Raw genomic sequence first — 21,868 nt, forward strand, 5'->3', positions numbered from 1 at the left:
GGGGGGACAAGGGGCCGGATGTTATACACCGGTAGAGGTGGCTGGATGTTATACACCGGGGACGAGGGGCCGGATGTTATACACTGGGGACGAGGGGCTGGATGTTATACACCGGGGGGACGAGGTGCCGGATGTTAGACACCGGGAGGGGGGGCCGGATGTTAGACACAAGGGACGAGGGGCCGGATGTTATACACTGGGGACGAGGGGCCGGATGTTATACACTTGGGGTGAGGGGCTGGATGTTATACACTGGGGACGAGGGGCCGGATGTTATACATTAGGGACGAGGGGCCAGATGTTATACACGAGGGGCGAGGAGCCGGATGTTATACACTGGGGACGAGGGGCCGGATGTTATACACTGGGGACTAGGGGCCGGATGTTATACACTTGGGGTGAGGGGCCGGATGTTATACACTGGGGACGAGGGGCCGGATGTTATATATTAGGGACGAGGGGCCAGATGTTATACACCGGGAGCGAGGGGCCGGATGTTATACACCGGGGGCCAGGGGACGGATGTTATACACTGGGGGTGAGGGGCTGGATGTTATACACTGGGGACGAGGGGCCGGATGTTATATATTAGGGACGAGGGGCCAGATGTTATACACCGGGAGCGAGGGGCCGGATGTTATACACCGGGGGCGAGGGGACGGATGTTATACACTGGGAGTGAGGGGCTGGATGTTATACACTGGGGACGAGGGGCCGGATGTTATACACTGGGGACAAGGGGCCAGATGTTATACACTGGAGGTGAGGGACCTGATGTTATACAGTGGGGGAGAGGTGTCGTAGGTAGTGAGGGGCCGGATGTTATACACCAGGTAGTGAGGGGCCGGATGTTATACACCAGGTAGTGAGGGGCCGGATGTTATACACCAGGGGCGAGGGGCCGGATGTTATACATTGGGGGAGAGGAGCCGGATGTTAGACCCTGGTGGTGAGGGGCCAGATGTTATACTCTGGTGGTGAGGGGCCGGATGTAATACACTGGGTGAGAGGGGTTAGATGTTATATACTGGGACGAGGGGTCGGATGTAATACACCGAGGGGAGAGGGGCCGGATGTAATACACCGAGGGGAGAAGGGCCAGATGTTATATACTGGGGGCGAGGGAACGGATGTTATATACTGGGGCGATGGGCCGGATGTTGTACACTGGGGGAGAGGGGTCGGATGTTATATACTGGGGTGAGGCGCCAAATGTTATACACCGAGGGGAGAGGGGCTGGATGTTATACACCGGGGGCGAGGGGCCGGATGTTATACCCAGGGGGCGAGGGGGCCGGATGTTGTAGACTGGGGGAGAGGGGTCGGATGTTATATACTGGGGTGAGGAGCCAGATGTTATACACCGAGGGGAGAGGGGCTGGATGTTATACACCGGGGGCGAGGGGCCGGATGTTATACCCAGGGGGCGAGGGGGCCGGATGTTGTAGACTGGGGGAGAGGGGTCGGATGTTATATACTGGGGTGAGGAGCCAGATGTTATACACCGAGGGGAGAGGGGCCGGATGTTATACACCGGGGGCGAGGAGCCGGATGTTATACACCGGGGGCGAGGGGCCGGATGTTATATACTGGAGCGATGAGCTGGATATTATATACTGGAGCGATGGGCTGGATGTTATACCATGGGGGGGGCGATGGGCCAGATGTTAAATAATGGGGCGAGGTGCCGGATGTTATACACTGGGGGTGAGGAGCCGGATGTTATACACCGGGGGTTATGGGCTGAATATTATATACTGGAGCGATGGGCTGGATGTTATACCACGGGGGGCAATGGGCCAGATGTTAAATAATGGGGCGAGGTGCCGGATGTTATACACCGGGGGTCGAATGTTATACAGTAAATGATAAGCCAGAATCTTTTACCCGTGTCTTCGCAGTGATCGCCTCTTTCTTTGCGCTACTAACAATGTTTCCTTTTTCCATGTCTCTTCCTTTTTTCTCTGATTCTGCATTTAGGGCACTTACTTTCTGAAATATTTCAGGGGGCTTCACATTACCTGGGGGCAGATGGTCCTGGAAAGTAGGCAAATATGGCTTCGAGGGAGCATTCCAGGAAAGCGGGCGGCCACCTGTAGTGGCCGGACCATCCCGTGCAGTTTCCTCGAGCTCCGCCGTGTAGGCAGCACATCCCTGCCGCAATATGAGCCGTCACTATTTTTAGGACGATGAACACTTTTTCTTTGTAGTATTATTAGCGCTTGGCCCCGAGGGCGGTGGAAAGTGACCTCAGTGCGGGTAAATGATGTCACCACCACCGGGGCTGGAATGTCCGTCCCGGCTGCTCTCCTCTGATCAACCCCCTCTTTCCTCATACAAGGGTCACCACTGATGAATGCAGGGTTATCAGGGAAAAGAAGTGGCGAGGCGATCCAGTAATTCAGAAAGTCCGACAATGCTGACTGCAATTTCACATGGAATTTCACTAGATCAGAAGAAGAAGAATGTGCAGTTTTCCTACGTTCGTAGCAGTAGATTTGGTGTTAGCAATTTATTTTGGGTTCCTGAAGGTACCCTTATGCATCCCTTCATGATAAGCGTCTTTAGTACTTAGTAGAGCGCCTCTGGCTGTTATAACCTGCTGCAAATGTGATGGATCTGACAGCGTTCCCCAGGAATATTAGCCAATCCCTCATGGGCATAGTCACTTTGCCTTTTTTCTCTGTAGATGGTATGTTTTTTTTGGCCTCAATTCTTCCATGAAGACCACTTCTGGCTAGATTTCTTCAATAGGTAGTTGTAGCTGGATTATTGCCAGTCACTGGTTACTGTCAGCTTTGGGCTGATGGCACTGCTGGACATCTTCCAGTTTCAAAGGGAAGTAAGCAAGATGTGTCAAAGTTTTCTTTGCCGACCACTGTATATATGGTCCTCAACGTTGCCCATTTCTTGGGTCTTCTTCAAAAAATCTTAAACATCATATCTTGGAACCCACAGTCTGCTTTGAAATCTTTGCCTGGGAGAGACCTTGTTGATTCACTATAGCTACCTTGTGTCTTGATGCTGTGCTCAGCCTTACCATGGTGTATGACCGATGACACAAAACTGTCTTCCACAACCTCACCTTTGTAACAGAGTTTGTCTGTTCCTCGCCCAGTTTTAAGCCTCCTACACAGTTGTTTCTGTTTCAGTTAATGATTTTGTTTCAACTTGAATGTGACAATGATGGTCATTATCACCTGTTTGGTATAATTGGTTGCTCATACGTCTGATGGGAATCCTACAAAATCACTAACTTTGTAAAAGTGTACCTAGAATAATTAATACTGCTGTAAAGGAAAAGGCCGATAAATATTGATTTTTAGATTTTTTTTTTGTTAATTTTCTTTGTATTTTGTTAATTGATAAAAATAAACTAGTAACATTTCTATTTTTGAAAAACATTCTTACTTTGCATCATTTTTTTGACACACCTGCCTAAAACTTTTGCACGGTTTGCACGTTGTCATTTTTTATATGCTGGCGACCTTATTGTTGCGCTATACAGGGTGGATGAAAGAAGATGAGACATAAGAGGACCACTGCAACCTTATCGCTCAAGGGTCTATGTGAGCCTGGAGCTGCCCATGGTCACTTAGGAGAAAACCTCAGCCTACAATGCAAGTCTATGGAAGAGACTGTGAGACAATGCTGCCACCTGCTGGTAATTGCTGGAACCTTTTTTTTATTCGGCTGGCACAACCTATACAATACAGTAAAATTCATTTTTGTAATTGGTTATAATTAATTTGCACCGTTTTCCTTATGTATGAATGAGAATGAGTAAACTGAGAATCTGTCGGTGAGCTTCTTCTGACGGTCCAATGGGAAAATTTATAACACTTTTATTTGTAATTTTCTCAGCTGATTTTTTTTTTTATCACAGACCACAACAAAGTTCCTGTAAAAACCAAACAGTACAAAGTTTTTAATGAAGTTAAATTGCAAAAATAATTTTTAGCCCCAAAAAAGTGAAAAATCAAAATGTAAAAAAAAAATGTCCCAGTGCTCTGTAAAAATTAATAGTTTAACCAGTTCAATAGCAACCCTATTCTCTAGCCCTGCGATGAGATCGCTTGGGCTTCATAGCAGTAATATCATTTTTGCTATTTACTGCAATACTTTTAAGGTTCACGTTCTTCCCCCTCTGGGAACTTAAAAAAAAAAAAATTGAAATTTCATTTAAAAAAGTTTGTAAAAATTTAAAAAAAATATAAAAGTTTGAATCCCCCCCCTTTTTTGCTATTAAAAATAAAGAAATTAAAAAAAGAAATATTTGGTATCGCTGTGTCCGTGTTTGTGAAAATGTAAAATAAATCAGCATATACGAGAAACGCTGTAAAATAAAAAAAAAGTAAAATAAAAAAAAATGCCTGAATTAGCATTATTCAATTATCTTGCATCAAAAAGGAATAAAAAGTGATCACAATGTACTACATATCCCAAAATTGACAGAAAATTTTTGAAAAAATTATAGGTCCTAGTAGACGACTATACAAAACAAATTTTTGTTCCAAAAAAAAAAAAAACTTCACTAAAATATGAAAAGTGTACAAGTTTGGCATCGGTGTAATCGTAGTGACCTGGAGAATTGTGCTGCCAGGTAATTTTTACTGCACAATGAACGGTGTAAAAACAAAACCCCAAAACAATGTCAGAAGTACCTTATATACTTGAGTATAAGCCAACTTTTTCAGCATGTTTTTTATGCTGAAAAAGCCCCCCTCTGCTTATACTGGGGTATATACTTATATATACTTATATATACTTGTATATAGAGTATATACCGGTGATGGTGGGGGGTTGCGGCGGCAGAGGAGCGGTGCGCACGCAGTAGCCGCTGCTGCAGCTACCACCTGTGCCCACTGCTAAAGAAAATGAATATTTACCCCTCTCTATGCCCATGGGAGTGGAGAGGGGTGAATATTTCTCCTTAATAGCGCAGTGTGAGTCGCAGCTGCTGCTTCCTGCTGCGGCTCAGCGATCCTCTGTGCCCGCTATTAGAGAGAATGAATATTCATTCTTCTCCACGCCCATGGGCGTTCAGAAGAGTGAATATTCATTTTCTTTAGTAGCGCGCACATGTCATAGCAGAGCCGCAGCGGTAAGCAACAGCTGCGACTCACACTGCGCTATTAAGGAGAATGACTCACTATTCTCTCCTCTCCACGTCCATAGTCCCGGCATGGAGAGGACTGAATATCCCTGCACCTCACCTCGGCGTCTGAGGGCGCATGGTAGTGACGTCATGCGCTGCTCAGATGCTAAGGTGAGGTGCTGGCAGACAGGACACAGCGCTGGAGAAAAGGGAAGAAAGGTGAGTAGGGGTGTTTATTTTTTTTCATGTGTGCACTGATGGAGCCATGCATACCAGGATTGGGGATGATGGGTGTAACATACCTGGCGGCATCCTTGCATAGTGGTCCATCTCCCACTGTGCAAGAGCGCGCACTTGATCTCCAGTCCAGTCTACTAGCCTGGCTTCCCTCCTTGCTGTCTGCTTGCCTCTGTGTCTGCTGCTTAAGGGCGGCGCCCGATCACTTCCTGCTTTTTGTACCTGCTGCAGGCACACCCCTTGTGCGTCCTCAGCCTATTGCTGTCTGTCACCTGGTATTTAACCCAGCTGCTCCAATGAATCCCTGCCTGAGCATTGTGTTTCATTCAGTGTGCTCTTTCACTCTGAATGTGCCAGGTCCCTTTCTGTGTTTGCTTGCTTGCCTTTCTTGTAGGCTGTATTTCCAGTCCTGTCTGAACACACTCCTTGCCTGTTCGTTCCGCCTTCTAGGGGCCGCATACCTAGACCCGCTCCCGTATCTTGTCTGTCCTGTCTGAACACGTTCCTCCCGCCTTCTAAGGGCTGCATACCTAGACCCGCTCCTGTATCTTGCTACTGTGTCTGTTCTTGTCTGTATACTCTTCTAGCCTGTTTTCTGTGTCTGTACCTTTCCTTTTTCTGCAGAGTCTGAACTCGTACCTAACTCCTGCTCGTTGTCACTGTACTTCCGTTTGTGAGTTTGTGGTCCACACGCTACTTCACTGCAAGTACCCTGTGGGTATCTGGTTCTGCCTTTCCCTTCCTGTCTGTTCCGTGTGAACAGAGCCCTGTCCCCCCTGCTCTGCCTTGCTCACCGCTCCGGCAGTTCTTGCCTGCTCTGCCTTCCTCACCGCTCCGGCGGTTCTAGCCTGCTCTGCCTTGCTCACCGCTCCGGCGGTTCTAGCCTGCTCTGCCTTGCTCACCACTCCGGCGGTTCTAGCCTGCTCTGCCTTGCTCACCGCTCCGGTGGTTCGAGCCTGCTCTGCCTTTGCTCACCGCTCCAGCGGTTCTGGCCTGCTCTGACCCTTTGCTCACTGCTCTGGCAGTCTTGCTCCGCTCTGACTCTTTGCTCACCGCTCTGACTCTTTGCTCACCGCTCCGGCAGTCTTGCTCCGCTCTGACCCTTTGCTCACCACTCCGGCAGTCTTGCTCCGCTCTGACCCTTTGCTCACTGCTCCGGCAGTCTTGCTCCGCTCTGACCCTTTGCTCACTGCTCCGGCAGTCTTGCTCCACTCTGACTCTTTGCTCACTGCTCCGGCAGTCTTGCTCCGCTCTGACCCTTTGCTCACTGCTCCAGCAGTCTCGCTCCGCTCTGACCCTTTGCTCACTGCTCCGGCAGTCTCGCTCCGCTCTGACCCTTTGCTCACTGCTCCGGCAGTCTCGCTCTGCTCTGACCCTTTGCTCACTGCTCCGGCAGTCTCGCTCTGCTCTGACTACTCTTGCTCACCGCTCCAGGCGGCCTCGTCCTGCTCTACTTTTGCTCACCGCTCCAGGCGGCATCGTCCTGCTCTACTCTTGCTCATCGCTCCAGGCGGGCTCGTCCTGCTCTACTCTCGCTCACCGCTCTAGGCGATCTCGTCTTGCCCTGCTCTCGCTCACCACTCTGGGCGGCCTTACTCTGCTGTGTTTGTCCGCCACATCTGTGGTTCTGTTCCTGAGTCCCAGTGTGTACTGGGTCCTATCCCGCCTGTGTTCCTACCTGCTAGTGCCTCCCTGTCTGCACTCTAGACATTCTTGCCTGTACCCCCCTGCCTGCATACCCGCCTGCCTGCATACCAGTCGTGCCTGCCTATACCCACCAGTCTGTGTGCCAGCCTAACCTGTCTGTTCCTGTATTCCCCTGTGTGGGTCAACAGCCGTGTCCGGGGTCTGTCCTGGAGTAGCACCTGGTCCCTCTGCTCGGTTCCTCCTTGGTGCACTGGCGTCGTATGCCATCGTGCGACCCTGGTCGGATCGGGTAAATACCTAGTTACGCCCCTCCAGGCATTCACTCTCCGGCACGGTCCAGTGGAATCACACGCACACGCCGCTCAGCCCGGGCGTGTGCATTACAATGGGGCCATGCATACCAGGATTGGGGATGAGTGGGCCATGCATACCAGGATTGGGGGATGAGGGGTGCCATGCATACTAGGATTGGGATGAGGGGGGCCATGCATACCAGGATTGGGGATGAGTGGGCCATGCATACCAGGATTGGGGGATCAGGGGTGCCATGCATACTAGGATTGGGATGAGGGGGGCCATGCATACCAGGATTGGGGATGAGAGGTGCCAAGCATACCAGGATTGGGATGAGGGGTGCCATGCATACCAGAATTGGGATGAGGGGTGCCATGCATACCAGGATTGGGATGAGGGGTGCCATGCATACCAGGATAGGGGATGAGGGGGCCATACATACCAGGATTGGGATGAGGGGTGCCATGCATACCAGGATTGGGATGAGGGGTGCCATGCATACCAGACCAGGATTGGGGATAAGGGGGCCATGCATACCAGGATTGGGAATGGAAGGGCCATGCATACCAGGATTGGGGATGAGGGGGCCATGCGTACCAGGATTGGGGATGAGGGGGCCATGCATACCAGGATTGGGGATGAGGGGGCCATAAATACCAGGATTGGGGATGAGGGGGCCATGCATACCAGGATTGGGGATGAGGGGGCCATGCATACCAGGATTGGGGATGAGGGAGCCATGCATACCAGGATTGGGGATGAGTGGGCCATGCATACCAGGATAGGGATGAGGGGTGCCATACATACCAGGATTGGGGATGAGGGGTGCCATACATACTAGGATTGGGAGATGAGGGGTGCCATGCATGCCAGGATAGGGAGATGAGGTTGCCATACATGTCAGGATTGGTGATGAGTGGGCAATACTTACCAGGATGGAGAAATTTACCAGAAGCTGCTGCATTTCCCACCCTAGGCTTGTAATCGAGTCAATAAGTTTTCACAGTTTTTTGTGATAAAATTAGGGGCCTCAGCTTATATTCGGCTTATACTCGACTATATACGGTACATTTTTTCATTATTTCACCTAACATGGAATTATTTCTGTTGTTTAGTATTTTTATATAGTAAAGAGAATAGTGACATTCAAAACTACAGCAAAGCCCACAGAAACAAGCCCTCAAATAGCAATATTGATGTAAAAGAAGAGAAAAGGAAAGCGCGAAAATTAAAATTGCCATATATGTGTGTGTGTGTATATGTATATGTGTGTGTATGTGTATATATATATTTGTGTGTGTACAGTTCAGACCAAAAGTTTGGACACACCTTCTCATTTAACGATTTTTCTGTATTTTCATGACTATGAAAATTGTACATTCACACTGAAGGCATCAAAACTATGAATTAACACATGTGGAATTATATACTTAACAAAAAGGTGTGAAACAACTGAAAATATGTCTTATATTCTAGGTTCTTCAAAGTAGCCACCTTTTGCTTTGATGACTGCTTTGCACACTCTTGGCATTCTCTTGGAGCTTCACGCATGTATATGTGTGTACGTATAAATGTATCTATATGTGTGTGTATATGTGTATATATGCATAGATACGTATTTATATATGGATGTGTTTATATGTGTATATATATATATATATATGTGTGTGTATGTGTCTATATTTGTAGGGGGGGGGCTTAAAAGGAAATGCATGTGCTTTTCCAAATTTTTTCAAAAATTTTTTAAGACCACAAAATATTACTTAAATATGTTTTAAATGTCCTGTTTTCTGTAGCAATCATTTTTATATATGAGATATATTGTATATTGGTGGGGGTTATAAACAGCTGTTTGGATTGGATGCTTTTTTTTTTATTTTATTTTACTTTTTTTTTCTTTGTTTTATTTTTATTTCTTTTACACATTGTGTCCTCCATGTCAGAAGATCTTTGAGGGACATTTTAACATTAAAACATCTTTTTTATTGATGATTTCCCTTGTTTCTATCTGCTGGCAAATTACAGTTACGGATCAGATTCCACTTCCTGCCTGCACTATAGAGCATGGTCTGGCACTCGGCGATCATGTGATCTCTGGGTCCGGAGGAGGAAGCACTATTTCTGCTTCCTGAACAGTATATGTGGCGCTCACCCAGAGATCAGGAAGGCAGAGGTGGTAATGAGCAGTCTCCGTCTTCTTTTCTACTCTGGTTTCCCAAATGTCTGAATTCAGCCTAAACTGAAGAAATGAACCGATGCTTAAACCCCTTTAGCTCTGCTATATCTGACCTGAAAGTTGGCTGACATCTTGAGATTCCTACATACGAGGTGAACACAGTTTTTCTTGCCAAGTGTGTCCTGGTTTGGACTTGAAAGATCCAGGGAATGCTCTTCTGCGTCCCGATGCCAGGCATGTACGCTATCACAGGGGTCTCCTAAGATTTAATGGCGTCAGACTCTACTCTTGCGTTTTGAAAGCCAACGACGAAGTACCGGCCGTCTCCTTTCGAGCGTCGCTGCTTGTGATTTCTGACAGCACAGCCACTTTCATCTCCCTGAAGACTTGGGAAATGTAAAAATATCTTCTGATTCATGTCGTTGTCCTTCTCAACTACCAAACCGACCACAAGGTTAAATGTTACCTCTAGCGAAAGGTGAAGACTTCTCTGTACAGTTTTATCCTGTTTTATATATTCCCTGTAGATTTCGGACATTTTTTTGCTTTTATGGGGTCCCTCGGTCACTATGAGATTCCCTTCTTTCCTCTGTGAGATTACGCTAACAGTCATTGATCTTTCCATACCCTCAACCACCATAGGTGTCCAACCAAGGTTCGGGATGCCCCAAGTTTACAGTCCTCCCTACATATCCAACCCCGGTCCCAGTGGAGCTACTTTCTACTACACGGCCTCCCTACAACAGTGCCGCCTACCTGTGTGTTACATCAGCCAGAGCACTCAGGAATGTTTCGCCTCTATGGATCATCACGGGTTCAAACCTACTATCTTATATGCTCCTTCGACTACTGTGTAGGTGTAGCATGACCTTGGACAACTGCAAAGAATTACTTTTACCACAGTAGCCTTCACTATGTACCTCCAAGAAATATAAGGTAATATTATGGCCATAATGAGCCACGAGGATGGGGAGATAAGAATAAAACGCTGCTTCTTGTGTCCACTTGCTATTCTCCTCTGTTTGGCCAAGACAAATTTGATCGCTGCAATGTTTACAACCATGTTTTCAGTCGATTAGGCCTTAGGACATGATCCAATATCAGTGACCAAGGGTCCATCAGGAATGTGTCAAACAGAACAGAACCTTCATCCTGATTTATTAATTAAAGTTTAAAGCCTACTAGGCCTTATACTAGATTCATATTTACTGTTCTGTACAGAAGACTTTTCAGCAGTCTCATTATCATCACATACAGAAGTACAATGAAAGATATCACCTCTATATACAGTAGATAACACAGGATCCACCATTCACAATAGGTGATGTCACAGCTCACCTCCTCCTCCTGTACAACGACGGAAAACACCTCTATATACAGCAGATAACACAGGATGCACCATTCTCAATAGGTGATGTCACAGCTCACCTCCCCCTCCTCCTGTACAATGACTGATCACACCTCTATATACAGTAGATAACACAGGATACAACATTCACAATAGGTGATGTCACAGCTCACCTCCTCCTCCTCCTGTACAATGACTGATAACACCTCTGTATACAGTAGATAACACAGGATACAACATTCACAATAGATGATGCCACAGCTCACCTCCTCTCCCTCCTGTAGAATGACTGATAACACCTCTATATACAGTAGATAACACAGGATCCACCAACCACAATAGGTGATGTAACAGGTCACCTCCTCCTCCTGTACAGTGACTGATAACACCTCTATATACAGCAGATATCACAGGATCCACCATTCACAATAGGTGATGTCACAGCTCACCTCCTCCTCCTGTACAATGACTGATAACACCTCTATGTACAGTAGATAACACAGGATCCACCATTCACAATAGATGATGTCACAGCTCACCTCCTCCTCCTGTACAATGGCTGATAACACCTCTATATACAGTATATAACACAGAATCCACCATTCACAATAGGTGATATGACAGCTCACCTCCTCCTCCTCCTGTACAATGACTGATAATGCTTCTATATAGAGTAGATAACACAGGATCCAATATTCACCTATATTGACTTTAAGATTCCTTCTTCCATTAGGTGGCATTAGACTTCTAGTCCTTTTCCTCTCTGAAAAGGCAGTGTACATATTTAATTTCCCATAAAAGCATGCATTGCCTATATATCTCGTTACATTTACTTGTCACTCTACAAGAACAGACGTTACTAAGGCTATGTGCGCACGATGCGTATTTGAAGCAGAAATTTCCTGAGCTTTTCTGCATCTCTTTGGCAGGAAAAACACATGCTTATTTTACATGCGTTTTTGATGCGTTTTTTGAAGCGTTCTTTGAAGCGTTTTTGCACATCAATGAATACCTTTTGGAGCTAAATAAAGTTATTTGGTGGGACATTGCTTAAACCTTGGATTACCATAAGAACTGGGTTGAGTATATTGGTTCATTTAAATGATTAAAGAATGTGTCTGTTGTATTTCAAATAAAGTGTTTGCTCTGTGTCGGTGTGTTTATTTAACTCTTTACTTTAATTAAGTTTGGTCATGAAAAGGTCCGATTGACACCTTGACATAACCAAACAAAAGAGCTGGGAGTCAGCTAGTCCCATTCACCCAATCTTCATTAGCGTTTCTATTCATGTAATTTATTCAACTGCTGTGAGCTGGTATTTTTAGCCTGGGAAGGTGCCATTAGGTCCCTGTCCAATATTAATAGCTCACAGCTGGTTCTTTAGCCCCTACGTCCCCCGATCAGCACTCAGCAGCACTTTGGACACAACGTATTTTTGTTGCGTCCAAAACGCAGTGTTCAAATGCCGCACATTTGTTGTCGGTACATGTGAATCCACCACATATAATGACACTTCAATCGGTCAAAATCTTCAGCGGACACTAGCGTGTCCGCTACAGAAATTAACATGCTGCGGGTGAGTTTGGGTACGCGGTCACGGTCCGGAGCCGCTGCAGGTTTGACGCTGCGTGTTTATACAGCGTCAACCTACCGCTTCCAGATGTTATAGTGGATGGGATCTCTAGAAATCCCATGTCCACTATGCGTGCATCAGAGGCTGCGAATCACCCGCGGACACTGACATGCGGCACGTCTTTCAGGACCGCAGCATGTCAAATTCTCTTGCGGAGTCGCTAGTCTGCGCAACAGAAATTTGACCACTAGAAAGTATAGAATGCGGTAAATCCGCATGGCTCAGTGAACACATGTGGATTCACCTGTGTTCAATAGAATGCAATGTTTTGGACGTAGAAAAAATATGCATCCAAAGCGCTGCTACGTCCGGATAGTGGGCACGGAGCCTAAAATGTAAAAATAAAAATGGCGTGGGCTCCCGCGTCATTTTTATAACCAGCAGAGGGAAAGCCGACCACTGGGGGCTGATATTAGTACCCGCGGAAGGGGCCATTGGCCAAAAATGTTCCCTGGTTATTAATATCAGCCCACAGCTGTTTATTTAGCCTTTACTGGCTAGATTACAGGGTGACCCCAGAAAAAAATTGACGTGGAGTACCCCTATAAAATCTAACCTGCAAAGGCTAAACTAGACAGCTGCGGGCCAGGGAAGGGGCCATGGATACTAGCCCCCTCAGCGGCTAATAATATCACCCCTTAGCAGTCCCAGAAATGGCGCATCGATAAGATGCATCAAATCTGGCACTTAGCCTCCACTCTTCCCACTGCCCTGTAGCGGTGGCAGTGGAGTAATGGGGTTGCGGCTCACGTCAGCTTTGTATTGGCGGCTGACATGAAGCCCAGGTTAGTAATGGAGGGCGTCTATAAGACGCCCCCATTACTAACTGCATAGTAAAATGGTCGCCACCTTTTCAATAAAAACACGGCCAGAATAAAGTATTTTAATGAAATAAAAAACATGTTTTTTTATTTTTTTTTATTGTACTCTGTCCGCGAAGCCCTCGATCTCCTGAAAAAAAAAACGTAAAATAACAAACAACCATATTCTTCACCTGCCTGCCGTCAACGATGCAGTCTACGTACCGCTGAGTGTCCCACGGCGATTTGCGTCATTTCTACAGCTGTGACATCCGCAATCACTGATGTCACTGCTGTAGAAGACAGCAATGTATACTGACAGGGGTGTAAAATCACTCCTGTTAGTACTGTCAGTATACATGCTGCAGGAGGTCACTGGGGTTCATCAGCTGAAGATCAGCTGATCAGCCCTGCTGAGCTACCACCATGGGAACATTCTTCTGAAGGTTCCCACGGTGAGGTCACGTGAGCATCAGCTGACGTCACCGCAGGTCCTGGCAGCTCAGCATACTGCGGGTCACCGGGAGCAGCGCATCGCCGCTAGGGACCAGGAGGACTCCGGGGGCCACTGGACAGGTGAGTATGAGGATTTTTTTTTTTAATTTTTACTTTTTTCTTTTTTTTACACCTCGAGCACGCGGGCTAGGCTGAGCAGACTACTGCTCCTCCCAGGCACGCCGCTCTCGCTGTTATCAGCGAGAGCGGCGGTCGAATGAGAGGAGTAGTTGCCTCCTCTCCCCATCCGGGTACCACCCGCAGCACATTTCCGGCGCAAATTCGCACCCACTGGCTTTCTTTGAAACGCAGAAAATCCACAGCTTACCTCCTGCGGTTTTGCTGCATTTCAATTCAAGTCAATGGGCGCGAATTAGCGGCGGAAACACTCGAACAATGGTCCTGCTGCGTTTTTTAACGCAATGCGAATCCGGAGCGGAAATTTCCGCATCATGTGCACAGCACATCCGGATTTGCATTGCTATGTATGGCAGACCTATTAACAAGCGTTTTAGCTGCATTTTCGCGGCGGGAAAAACGCATCAAAAACGCTATGTGTGCACATAGCCTAATACAGGATTTCTCCTCATCCTGCAGTGCTTACTGTTGATTGTATCTTGTGCATGTTGGCTCATGGTCTTTCTTCTTCCTTGAGAGCGGTCCGCATTGCATTCAGTGTGATAACAGCTGACGTTCTTTGTTGTGCAGCCGCTTCCGCAGCTCTTTACAGTCTGCTGATGAATTTGCTGTAGGTTCGAGAAGCAATTAACCTTTCTGCCAGTTGAGAAGGCGCAGTGCCCTTTTGTGGGCTCAACAACTGTGAGCAATGTTCCGTATGTGAATGGTTTTCAGTTGCCACTTGCTCACTATTGATAACGAACGAGCGGTACATAGAGGAATCGGGTGGGGGGCTGTATCGTCGCCCATTCTCAATGCCTTCTGGGCTTTCAGAAATATTAAATCATATGCTAATACTTTGTCGTTCTGATTCGGAATTTTTGTATTGTTTTATGCTTCCTTTCTGTCAGCTCTCAGGCGTTGATCTTCCCCACGATACTTTAGTCTACGGAGCATAACATTATTATAAAAAATACCACAATTTAGTGTGGCTCTGAAGTGGGGAGTCATAGGGTCGGTACTGACACGATGTGGGCCGGAACTGAGTTCTTTTCGCCCTGTGTCCCCTCTTCTATAAAGGACTGAGAGTGGAGTTTGTTGTTTGATGGAGGATTTTCTGTACTCATTGTTACATCGTCCATGGGACCGGAACCGACTTCAAACAGGACAGGAGATCTTAGATCCGGATTAACAGACTCACTTTTACTGTGCAATTCTTCTACACATGGCTGCAGTATACAGATTAAGACATGGTCTTTAGTTAGTGAAGTACCCTTGGTTATTTGCCTTTCCAGTGTTCGTCCTCGTCCTGAGACCCAACATCTTCCACTTTTTCTGCGACCCGGCTGAGAATCTCCCCTCTAGGGATATGGAGGCCTCACCTTGAGCACCTCTGACAGGCTGCAAGCCCAGGACTGTGCCGGTGTCCAGATCGAGTATCAAACGTGTCCTCATTCTGTTCTAACCACTAGCACTAGTAAAACACTTTTTCCACTGCTGTACCTGCTGTTGGAATCTGTCTCCCTGTCCGTTCAGTCTTCCTCCAACACTCCACTCTCTCTGGTATGGAACAGGACCCGCACAGGTCCTGTGCTGGTGGGGTCGTGGACCAAGAACTCCCTGGCAGACTCTCTGCCTAACTCTCTCACTAACTCTCCCTGACTGCCTACAACCCAGAAATTGTTTTCTATAAAACTGCTCTAACCCTTCCCAACTGGGAAATTACCTTGTGCTGTGAGTGTAATGCATAAATACTTCTGTACCGAACTTAACTAACTTCCTGAACTACAGTGCCCTCCACTGTGCCTTTCCCATTACTAACCTAAACTATGAATCCTATACTCTGCCTATGTCCTACACGTAACCTTATATGTTATACATAAAGAACATTACACATTCACTATATTACAATCCATTAACTGAGCACATTAGTGCTCATAGAACTCCTATACATTCCACATATGATAACAGTCACAAATCAGCACGCATTTTGCACGAACACTGTTTAGAGTGGGAGAGGCATATGACAGCCCCTGTCACACCCTTACAGCTCATTGAAACTATTAGAGCTGTGCTGCCCAAACAGTTCTGTCCTGTCAAGCCATGGACTCCACAAATCTCTGGCCAGTCCCTTCCTGCATTATTGAGAAATTAGCGTTTGAATTGACATGCAAATTATACTGAAGGGCTATGGTAGATCTGAAGCCTCTGTCACTCCAGCTCTATTCCCCGCCCAGTGCCGCCTCCTCCTTTGCCGGTAGTCATACAGCAGAGGGGCCGTAAGTCAAGCAAGAGAAGGCTGCACTGGGCACAGAATACAGTGGCATGTAAAATTTTGGGCACCCCTGGTCAAAGTTACTGCTATTGTGAACAGCTGAGAAAGTTGAAGCTGAAATGATCTCTAAAAGGCCTAAAGTTAAAGATGACACATTTCCTTTGTATTTTAGGCAAAAAAATACATATTGTCATCTTTTACATTTTAAAAATTATGAAAAGGAAAATGAGTTGATGCAAAAGTTTGGGCACCCTACATGGTTAATCATGGTTCATCTTGAACTTGCTTAACTGTTCACAATAACAGTAATTTTGACCAGGGACGCCCAAACTTTTACATGCCTCTTGTAGGGGTTTGTACTCACTGAGCCGCGTTGGAGGTAGGCACAGATTCACACAGTGATGCAGTCCGCGGGTTCAAACAAACTGGTGGTTTATTTAGTGTCCATACACCAGTGAGGAAACAAAAGTAACAGCCTTTTCCTGCCACAAAAAGGAATAACAGAACAAAGCTCAAAATATCAAGTCCATGCAGCACGGCCTCAGCCGTTTAAACAAAGTGCCTTCCTCTGCCTCCTGCAGAGTCTAAGCAGCACATGCAAGGTCTGCTCACCTTGCCCAACACACACAGACAGACTGAGACAGGCGCAGCTGTCTTAAATCAGCCTTCCAAGACCTGGACTGGAGGTAAGTGAACAGCTGTTCCCCCCAGCTCTTTCAGCTGCTCGTAAAACCTGGCCCTGTAATCCGGGCCCATTAAATTGCTCTCAGCACTATGTGTGCTGGAGCCTGCTTCTCCGGGTCCTACATCACCAAAGCTTGGCACTTCGGGGACACATACCTCCCGTCCACGACCTGTCCGGCAGCCACCTTACACTCTGTAGAGCTGGAGTGACAGAGGCTTCAGATCTACCATAGCTCTTCAGCCTCATTTGCATATAAATTAAAATGCTGAGGAATGGACTGACCATGTAAAGGTATTGCTGGACTTGCCTTTCAAAGAGCTACATGTGCATATAAATAGTATTGAGGGTGAAATCCTGCTGATAGATTCCCTTTAACCCCTTAATTACCACCGATACGTCTTTTAATGGCGGCAATTAAGGGTACTTATTCCGATCAAGTAAAAAAAAAAAAAAAGTGTGCCGCTGTTACAATGATTTCTCTCTCTTCTGACATGATATATATGTCAGAGGAGAGAGAAATGATGCCCCCCGAGTCCCCCCGGTACCTCTGTCATCCCTGGGCCCTCCTGATCAGTCCCCCGGCTCTCCGCGTCATCTTGCGGGAAAACTAATGGTGGGCGCATGCGCAGTGCGTCCGCCGAGATCTACCGGTTGGTACCTGGCAACAGCAGATCATTTATTCTATTGGTTCCTATTGATCACTGTGATATCACAGTGATCAAAAGCCAATAGTTAGTTAATCAAACCCCCCTTTCTCACCTCCTTTAGTAATATAAAAATGATAAAATAAAAAAATGTTGTTTTTTTTCATTCTTTGCTGTTAGGATTGGGGATAGGGTTGTGTTAGGGTTGGGGTTGTCTTAGGGTTAGGGAGGGCTAGAGTTGTGTTAGGGTAGGGTTTAGGGTTGTGTTATGGTTAGGGTTATTTTAGGATTAGGGTAGTGTTAGGGTTGTGTTAGGGTTAGGGTTGTGTTAGGATTAGGGTTGTGTTAGGGTTAGGGTAGTTTTAGGGTTGTGTTGGGTTAGGGGTATGCTTGTGTTAGGGTTAGACTTGGGTTGGAGTCAGGGTGTTAGGGTTGGGGTTAGGATTGAGTTTTTTTTCATGTCATTGACGACGTCATTGATATGACGACTAGTTTTGAGCGCAAGTTTGCATTGGGTGCTCGGGTATGCACCAAGTATCGCGGGTGCTCAAGTGAGATGCTCAAGTCCCCGCCCCGCATGTTTCGCAGTTGTTAGACACCAAAAAAAAAAACATGCGGGGATCGCCTATTTACGGGCAATTCCCGCAAGTTTTTTTGGCTATCTAACAGCCACGAAACATGCGGGGCAGAGACACGAGCATGTCACTCGAGCACCCGAGATACTTGGTGCATAACCGAGCACCTGATGCAAACTCGCGCAGCGAGCACTTGCGCTCAACACTATTGACGACGTATTCAATATAGCAACCTAATGTTATCAAATGTGTATTACATCTTGGTTCATAATCCTGGAAAAATCCTTGAGGTGTGTAGTTTCCAAAATGGGGTCAGTTGTGGGGGGGGGGGTTTGCTGCACAGGCACATCAGGGGCTCTCCAAATGCGCTGGTGCCCACCGTCTCTTTCAGCCCAATTTGTAGTCCAAAATTCAAGAATTACTCCTTCCACTCCAAGCCCTGCCATTTGTCCAAACAGTATCGCCGTGCTCGTAAAAGTGGGTATCAAACTGTGGGGTCCACTTTTCAGCGTTACCTCTTGCTAAAGTGAGAAATTTGGGGCTAAGGCTAGGTGCCCAGGATGCAGAAATGCTACTGATTTTTTCTGCATCTCCTTGGTAGGAAAAACGCATGTGGATTTTACATGCGTTTTTCCTGCCAGGTAGAAGCTTTTGTCAAGCGTTTTTGCATGCATTTCTGCATGCGGGTTGTCAAGCGCTTTCCAAGCAATTTTAGCATCACTTGGAAAAGTGCTTGACAACTTGGTCACACTATATAAATCCATGCAACCGGCATGGATTTATATAGTGTGACCAAGTTAATTGTTAAAAAAAGAATAAAAAAAAATAATAAACATTATACTCACCTTCTGATGGCCCGCGGTCTTCTCTCCAGTGCGTCCTGTCTCCCCGGTGGCTCGCGATGGTGTAAAAGGACCTTCCATAACGTCATTTAGTCATGTGACAGGTCACGCGACCACCGACATCAGCAGTCGCATGACCTGTCACATGACTAAATGACGTCATGGAAGGTCCATTTACACCACCTCGAGCCACCGGGGAGCCAGGACGCACCACTATGGAGACCGGGGGCCATCAGAAGGTGAGTATATGTTTATTTTTTATTTTAAATTCTTTTTTTTTAACAGGTACTATGGTACCCGGGTCTGGATGAGAGTCTCCTCTTCTCCAGACCCGGGTACCATCCGCACATTGAATCGCTTAATATTCGCATATGCACATGTAGTGCTGCGTATTTTTCCGCAACGATAATCCGCAGCGGAAATTTCCGCAGCATGTGCACAGCACGTGCGGAATTATCATTGGGGACCATGGGGCACGTATTACCAAGCGTTTTTTAAGCGTTTTCGCTGCGGAAATTCCGCTGCAATAACGCTTGAAAAACGCATAGTGGGCACACAACCTAAAGCAACATTTTTGTGAAAAAAATTAACTTTTTCAATATGATGAACTAATGTTATCAAATTCTGTGTTGTACCTGTGGGTTCAAAATGTTCACTATACCCCTGGATAAAATCTGTGAGGGGCACAACTTCCAAAATGGGGTCACTTTTGGGGGGTTTCCACTGTTTAGGCATATCAGGGGCTCCCCAAACGTGACATGGCGTTCAAACAGTCAAATGGCGCTCCTTCCCTTCTGAGCCCTGTCGTGCACCCAAACAGAAGTTTCCCCCCACATATGGGGTATGTACGTGCTCAGGAGAAATTGCACAACAAATTTTGGGGTCCATTTTATCCTGTTACCCTTGTGAAAATAAAAAAAATTGGGTCCAAAGTGAAAATTTTTGTAAAAAACGTTATTTGTTAATTTTTTTCCTTCCACGTTGCTTCAGTTCCTGTGAAGCACCTGAAGGGTTAATAAACTTCTTGAATGTGGTTTTGAGCACCTTGAGCGGTGCAATTTTTAGGATGGTGTCACTTTTAGGTATTTTCTGTCATATAGACCCCTGAAAGTGACTTCAAATGTGATGTGGTCCCTAAAAAAAGGGTTTTGAAAATTTTGTTGGAAAAATAAGAAATCTCTGGTCAAATTTTAACCCTTATAACTTCCTAACAAAAAAAGTTTGAAAATCCATGGAAGACTATATGGAACAAACGCACCAAAAAATACACAGCTCAATGTCTTTAAATTATTTTGCGTTTGATGTCCTCCTGGCACGGAGTGGCCGCGGTCAGGTCGGAGCTGCCCTGTTAGTGGCCGGCGAAGATTGCACGGACCCCTTAATACATAATCATGTTGCATTTGCTCCGCTGCACTGCCTGCAGATAAAAGGCTTCAGAGAATAGATGTGGCTTTTGTCAGTGCTGCCGGTGATGTCACTGCTGGGAGAGTCGAGCGGGAGTTGTTACTATGCTGTGTGATCAGTGAAGACGCACACAAGGCAGAGAGCGGCACGGCTGCACCAGGCAGAGACAGTGGCACGGCTGCACCAGGCAGAGACAGCGGCACGGCTGCACCAGGCTGAGACAGCGGCACGGCGGCACCAGGCTGAGACAGCGGCACGGCGGCACCAGGCAGCGATCGTCCCCTAAGCCCCTGCACGCTCCGCAGTCTGAGGATCTGCCGCACCCAATATTGCCCTTCTCCGTACACTGCATTGAGCCAGAATCCAGGGGTGACATGCCGGTCCGTACTGTGGACTTCAATATCACCGCATTGGTGGCATGTGTGGCAGACATGGAGGTATTCACCAACCACAGCGTACAGGTAAGTCCAGGGCATTACCCAGACGATTGGTCTGGGTCATGCATTATAGACGTACCTATACCCCTTCCCTTTATCCTTTCCCATCCCTCGGTTGGACTTGACGGACATGTGTCTTTTACAACCGATGTAACAATGTAATGTAACGATGTAGCAGAGCTGAGTTTCGGCTGCCTTGTTAATCTGCTTATCTGTCTGATTGCAAAGCTACAGGTAACACACTGCAGTGTCAGGACCGGTTGTATCACGGGACAAACTCACCTCTGCTACATCTGGGAAAGCAAACTTTTTTTAGAGGCAGTTTTTCTTAAAACTTTCTGGATAGTTTGAGGAGTCAGAGGGAAAGTGAACTGCAAGTCCCAGCATAGTGTATTGCACATGGGTTGTCATGTCTTGCTGGTACCGGTGGTCCTCCATTGGGGATACGTATGAAATGATGCCTATAATTTTGATAGATAATAGATAGAACTATCTACAGTATCTATCATCTATCTATTATCTATCTATCTATCTATCATCTATCTATTATATGTCTATTATCTATCTATTATCTATCTATCTATCTATCATCTATCTATTATATGTCTATTATCTATCTATTTTATATCTATTATCTATCTATCTATTATCTATCTATCTATCTATCCCATATCTATTATCTATCTAATATCTATCTATTATCTACGTGTATATGTCTTTTATGTATCTATCATCTATGTATTATCTATTATCTATTATGTACGCGTATGTGTCTTTTATGTATCTATCTATCATCTATGTATTATCTATTATCTATTTATCTATCTATCTATTTATCTATCTATCTATTATCTATCTATCTATCTATCTATTTATCTATCTATCTATCCATAATATTTATGTGTTTCTTTCCACTGATACTAATCATTATTACCATTCTTGCCCCCATGGGCCTCAGTTTTGGGGTACCGCTCGTGTGTGATGTGTGCAGGTCGCAGTGTCTAGGATATATTGATTCCTGTGATTCACGTCTGCCCACTTCTTGCCCTTTGCTTCCGCCCTATATGTAGTCACAATGGCCGGACTCCAGGTGACGATCCATCCATTTCTCTGGATATTTCCGGATAAATATATGTTTAACCTGTTACTTCTGAATGAGTG

The 21,868-nt window shown here is 46.3% G+C and overlaps 1 protein-coding gene across 4 annotated transcripts in view; it reads left to right on the top strand.

Moving 5' to 3' along the window:
• Positions 1 to 21,868, top strand: part of RCAN2 (regulator of calcineurin 2) — a 98,195-nt gene that overhangs the window by 21,641 nt on the left and 54,686 nt on the right. The window contains exons 1-2 of one of the 4 annotated variants that reach the window (XM_073673927.1): positions 20,373 to 20,466; positions 20,529 to 20,731. The exons of 2 other annotated variants lie outside the window; for them this stretch is intronic. In XM_073673927.1, coding sequence (XP_073530028.1) covers positions 20,645 to 20,731 — 87 coding nt within the window. In that variant the 5' untranslated portion in view covers positions 20,373 to 20,466; positions 20,529 to 20,644. Of the gene's footprint in view, positions 1 to 20,317; positions 20,732 to 21,868 lie in introns of those variants that run through there. One more of the 4 variants, XM_073673926.1, reaches the window with a different exon arrangement.

This window comes from Phyllobates terribilis, unplaced genomic scaffold, assembly GCF_046119375.1.
Source record: "Phyllobates terribilis strain yellow unplaced genomic scaffold, ASM4611937v1 Scaffold_3__8_contigs__length_932513732, whole genome shotgun sequence".
Lineage (NCBI taxonomy): Eukaryota > Metazoa > Chordata > Amphibia > Anura > Dendrobatidae > Phyllobates > Phyllobates terribilis.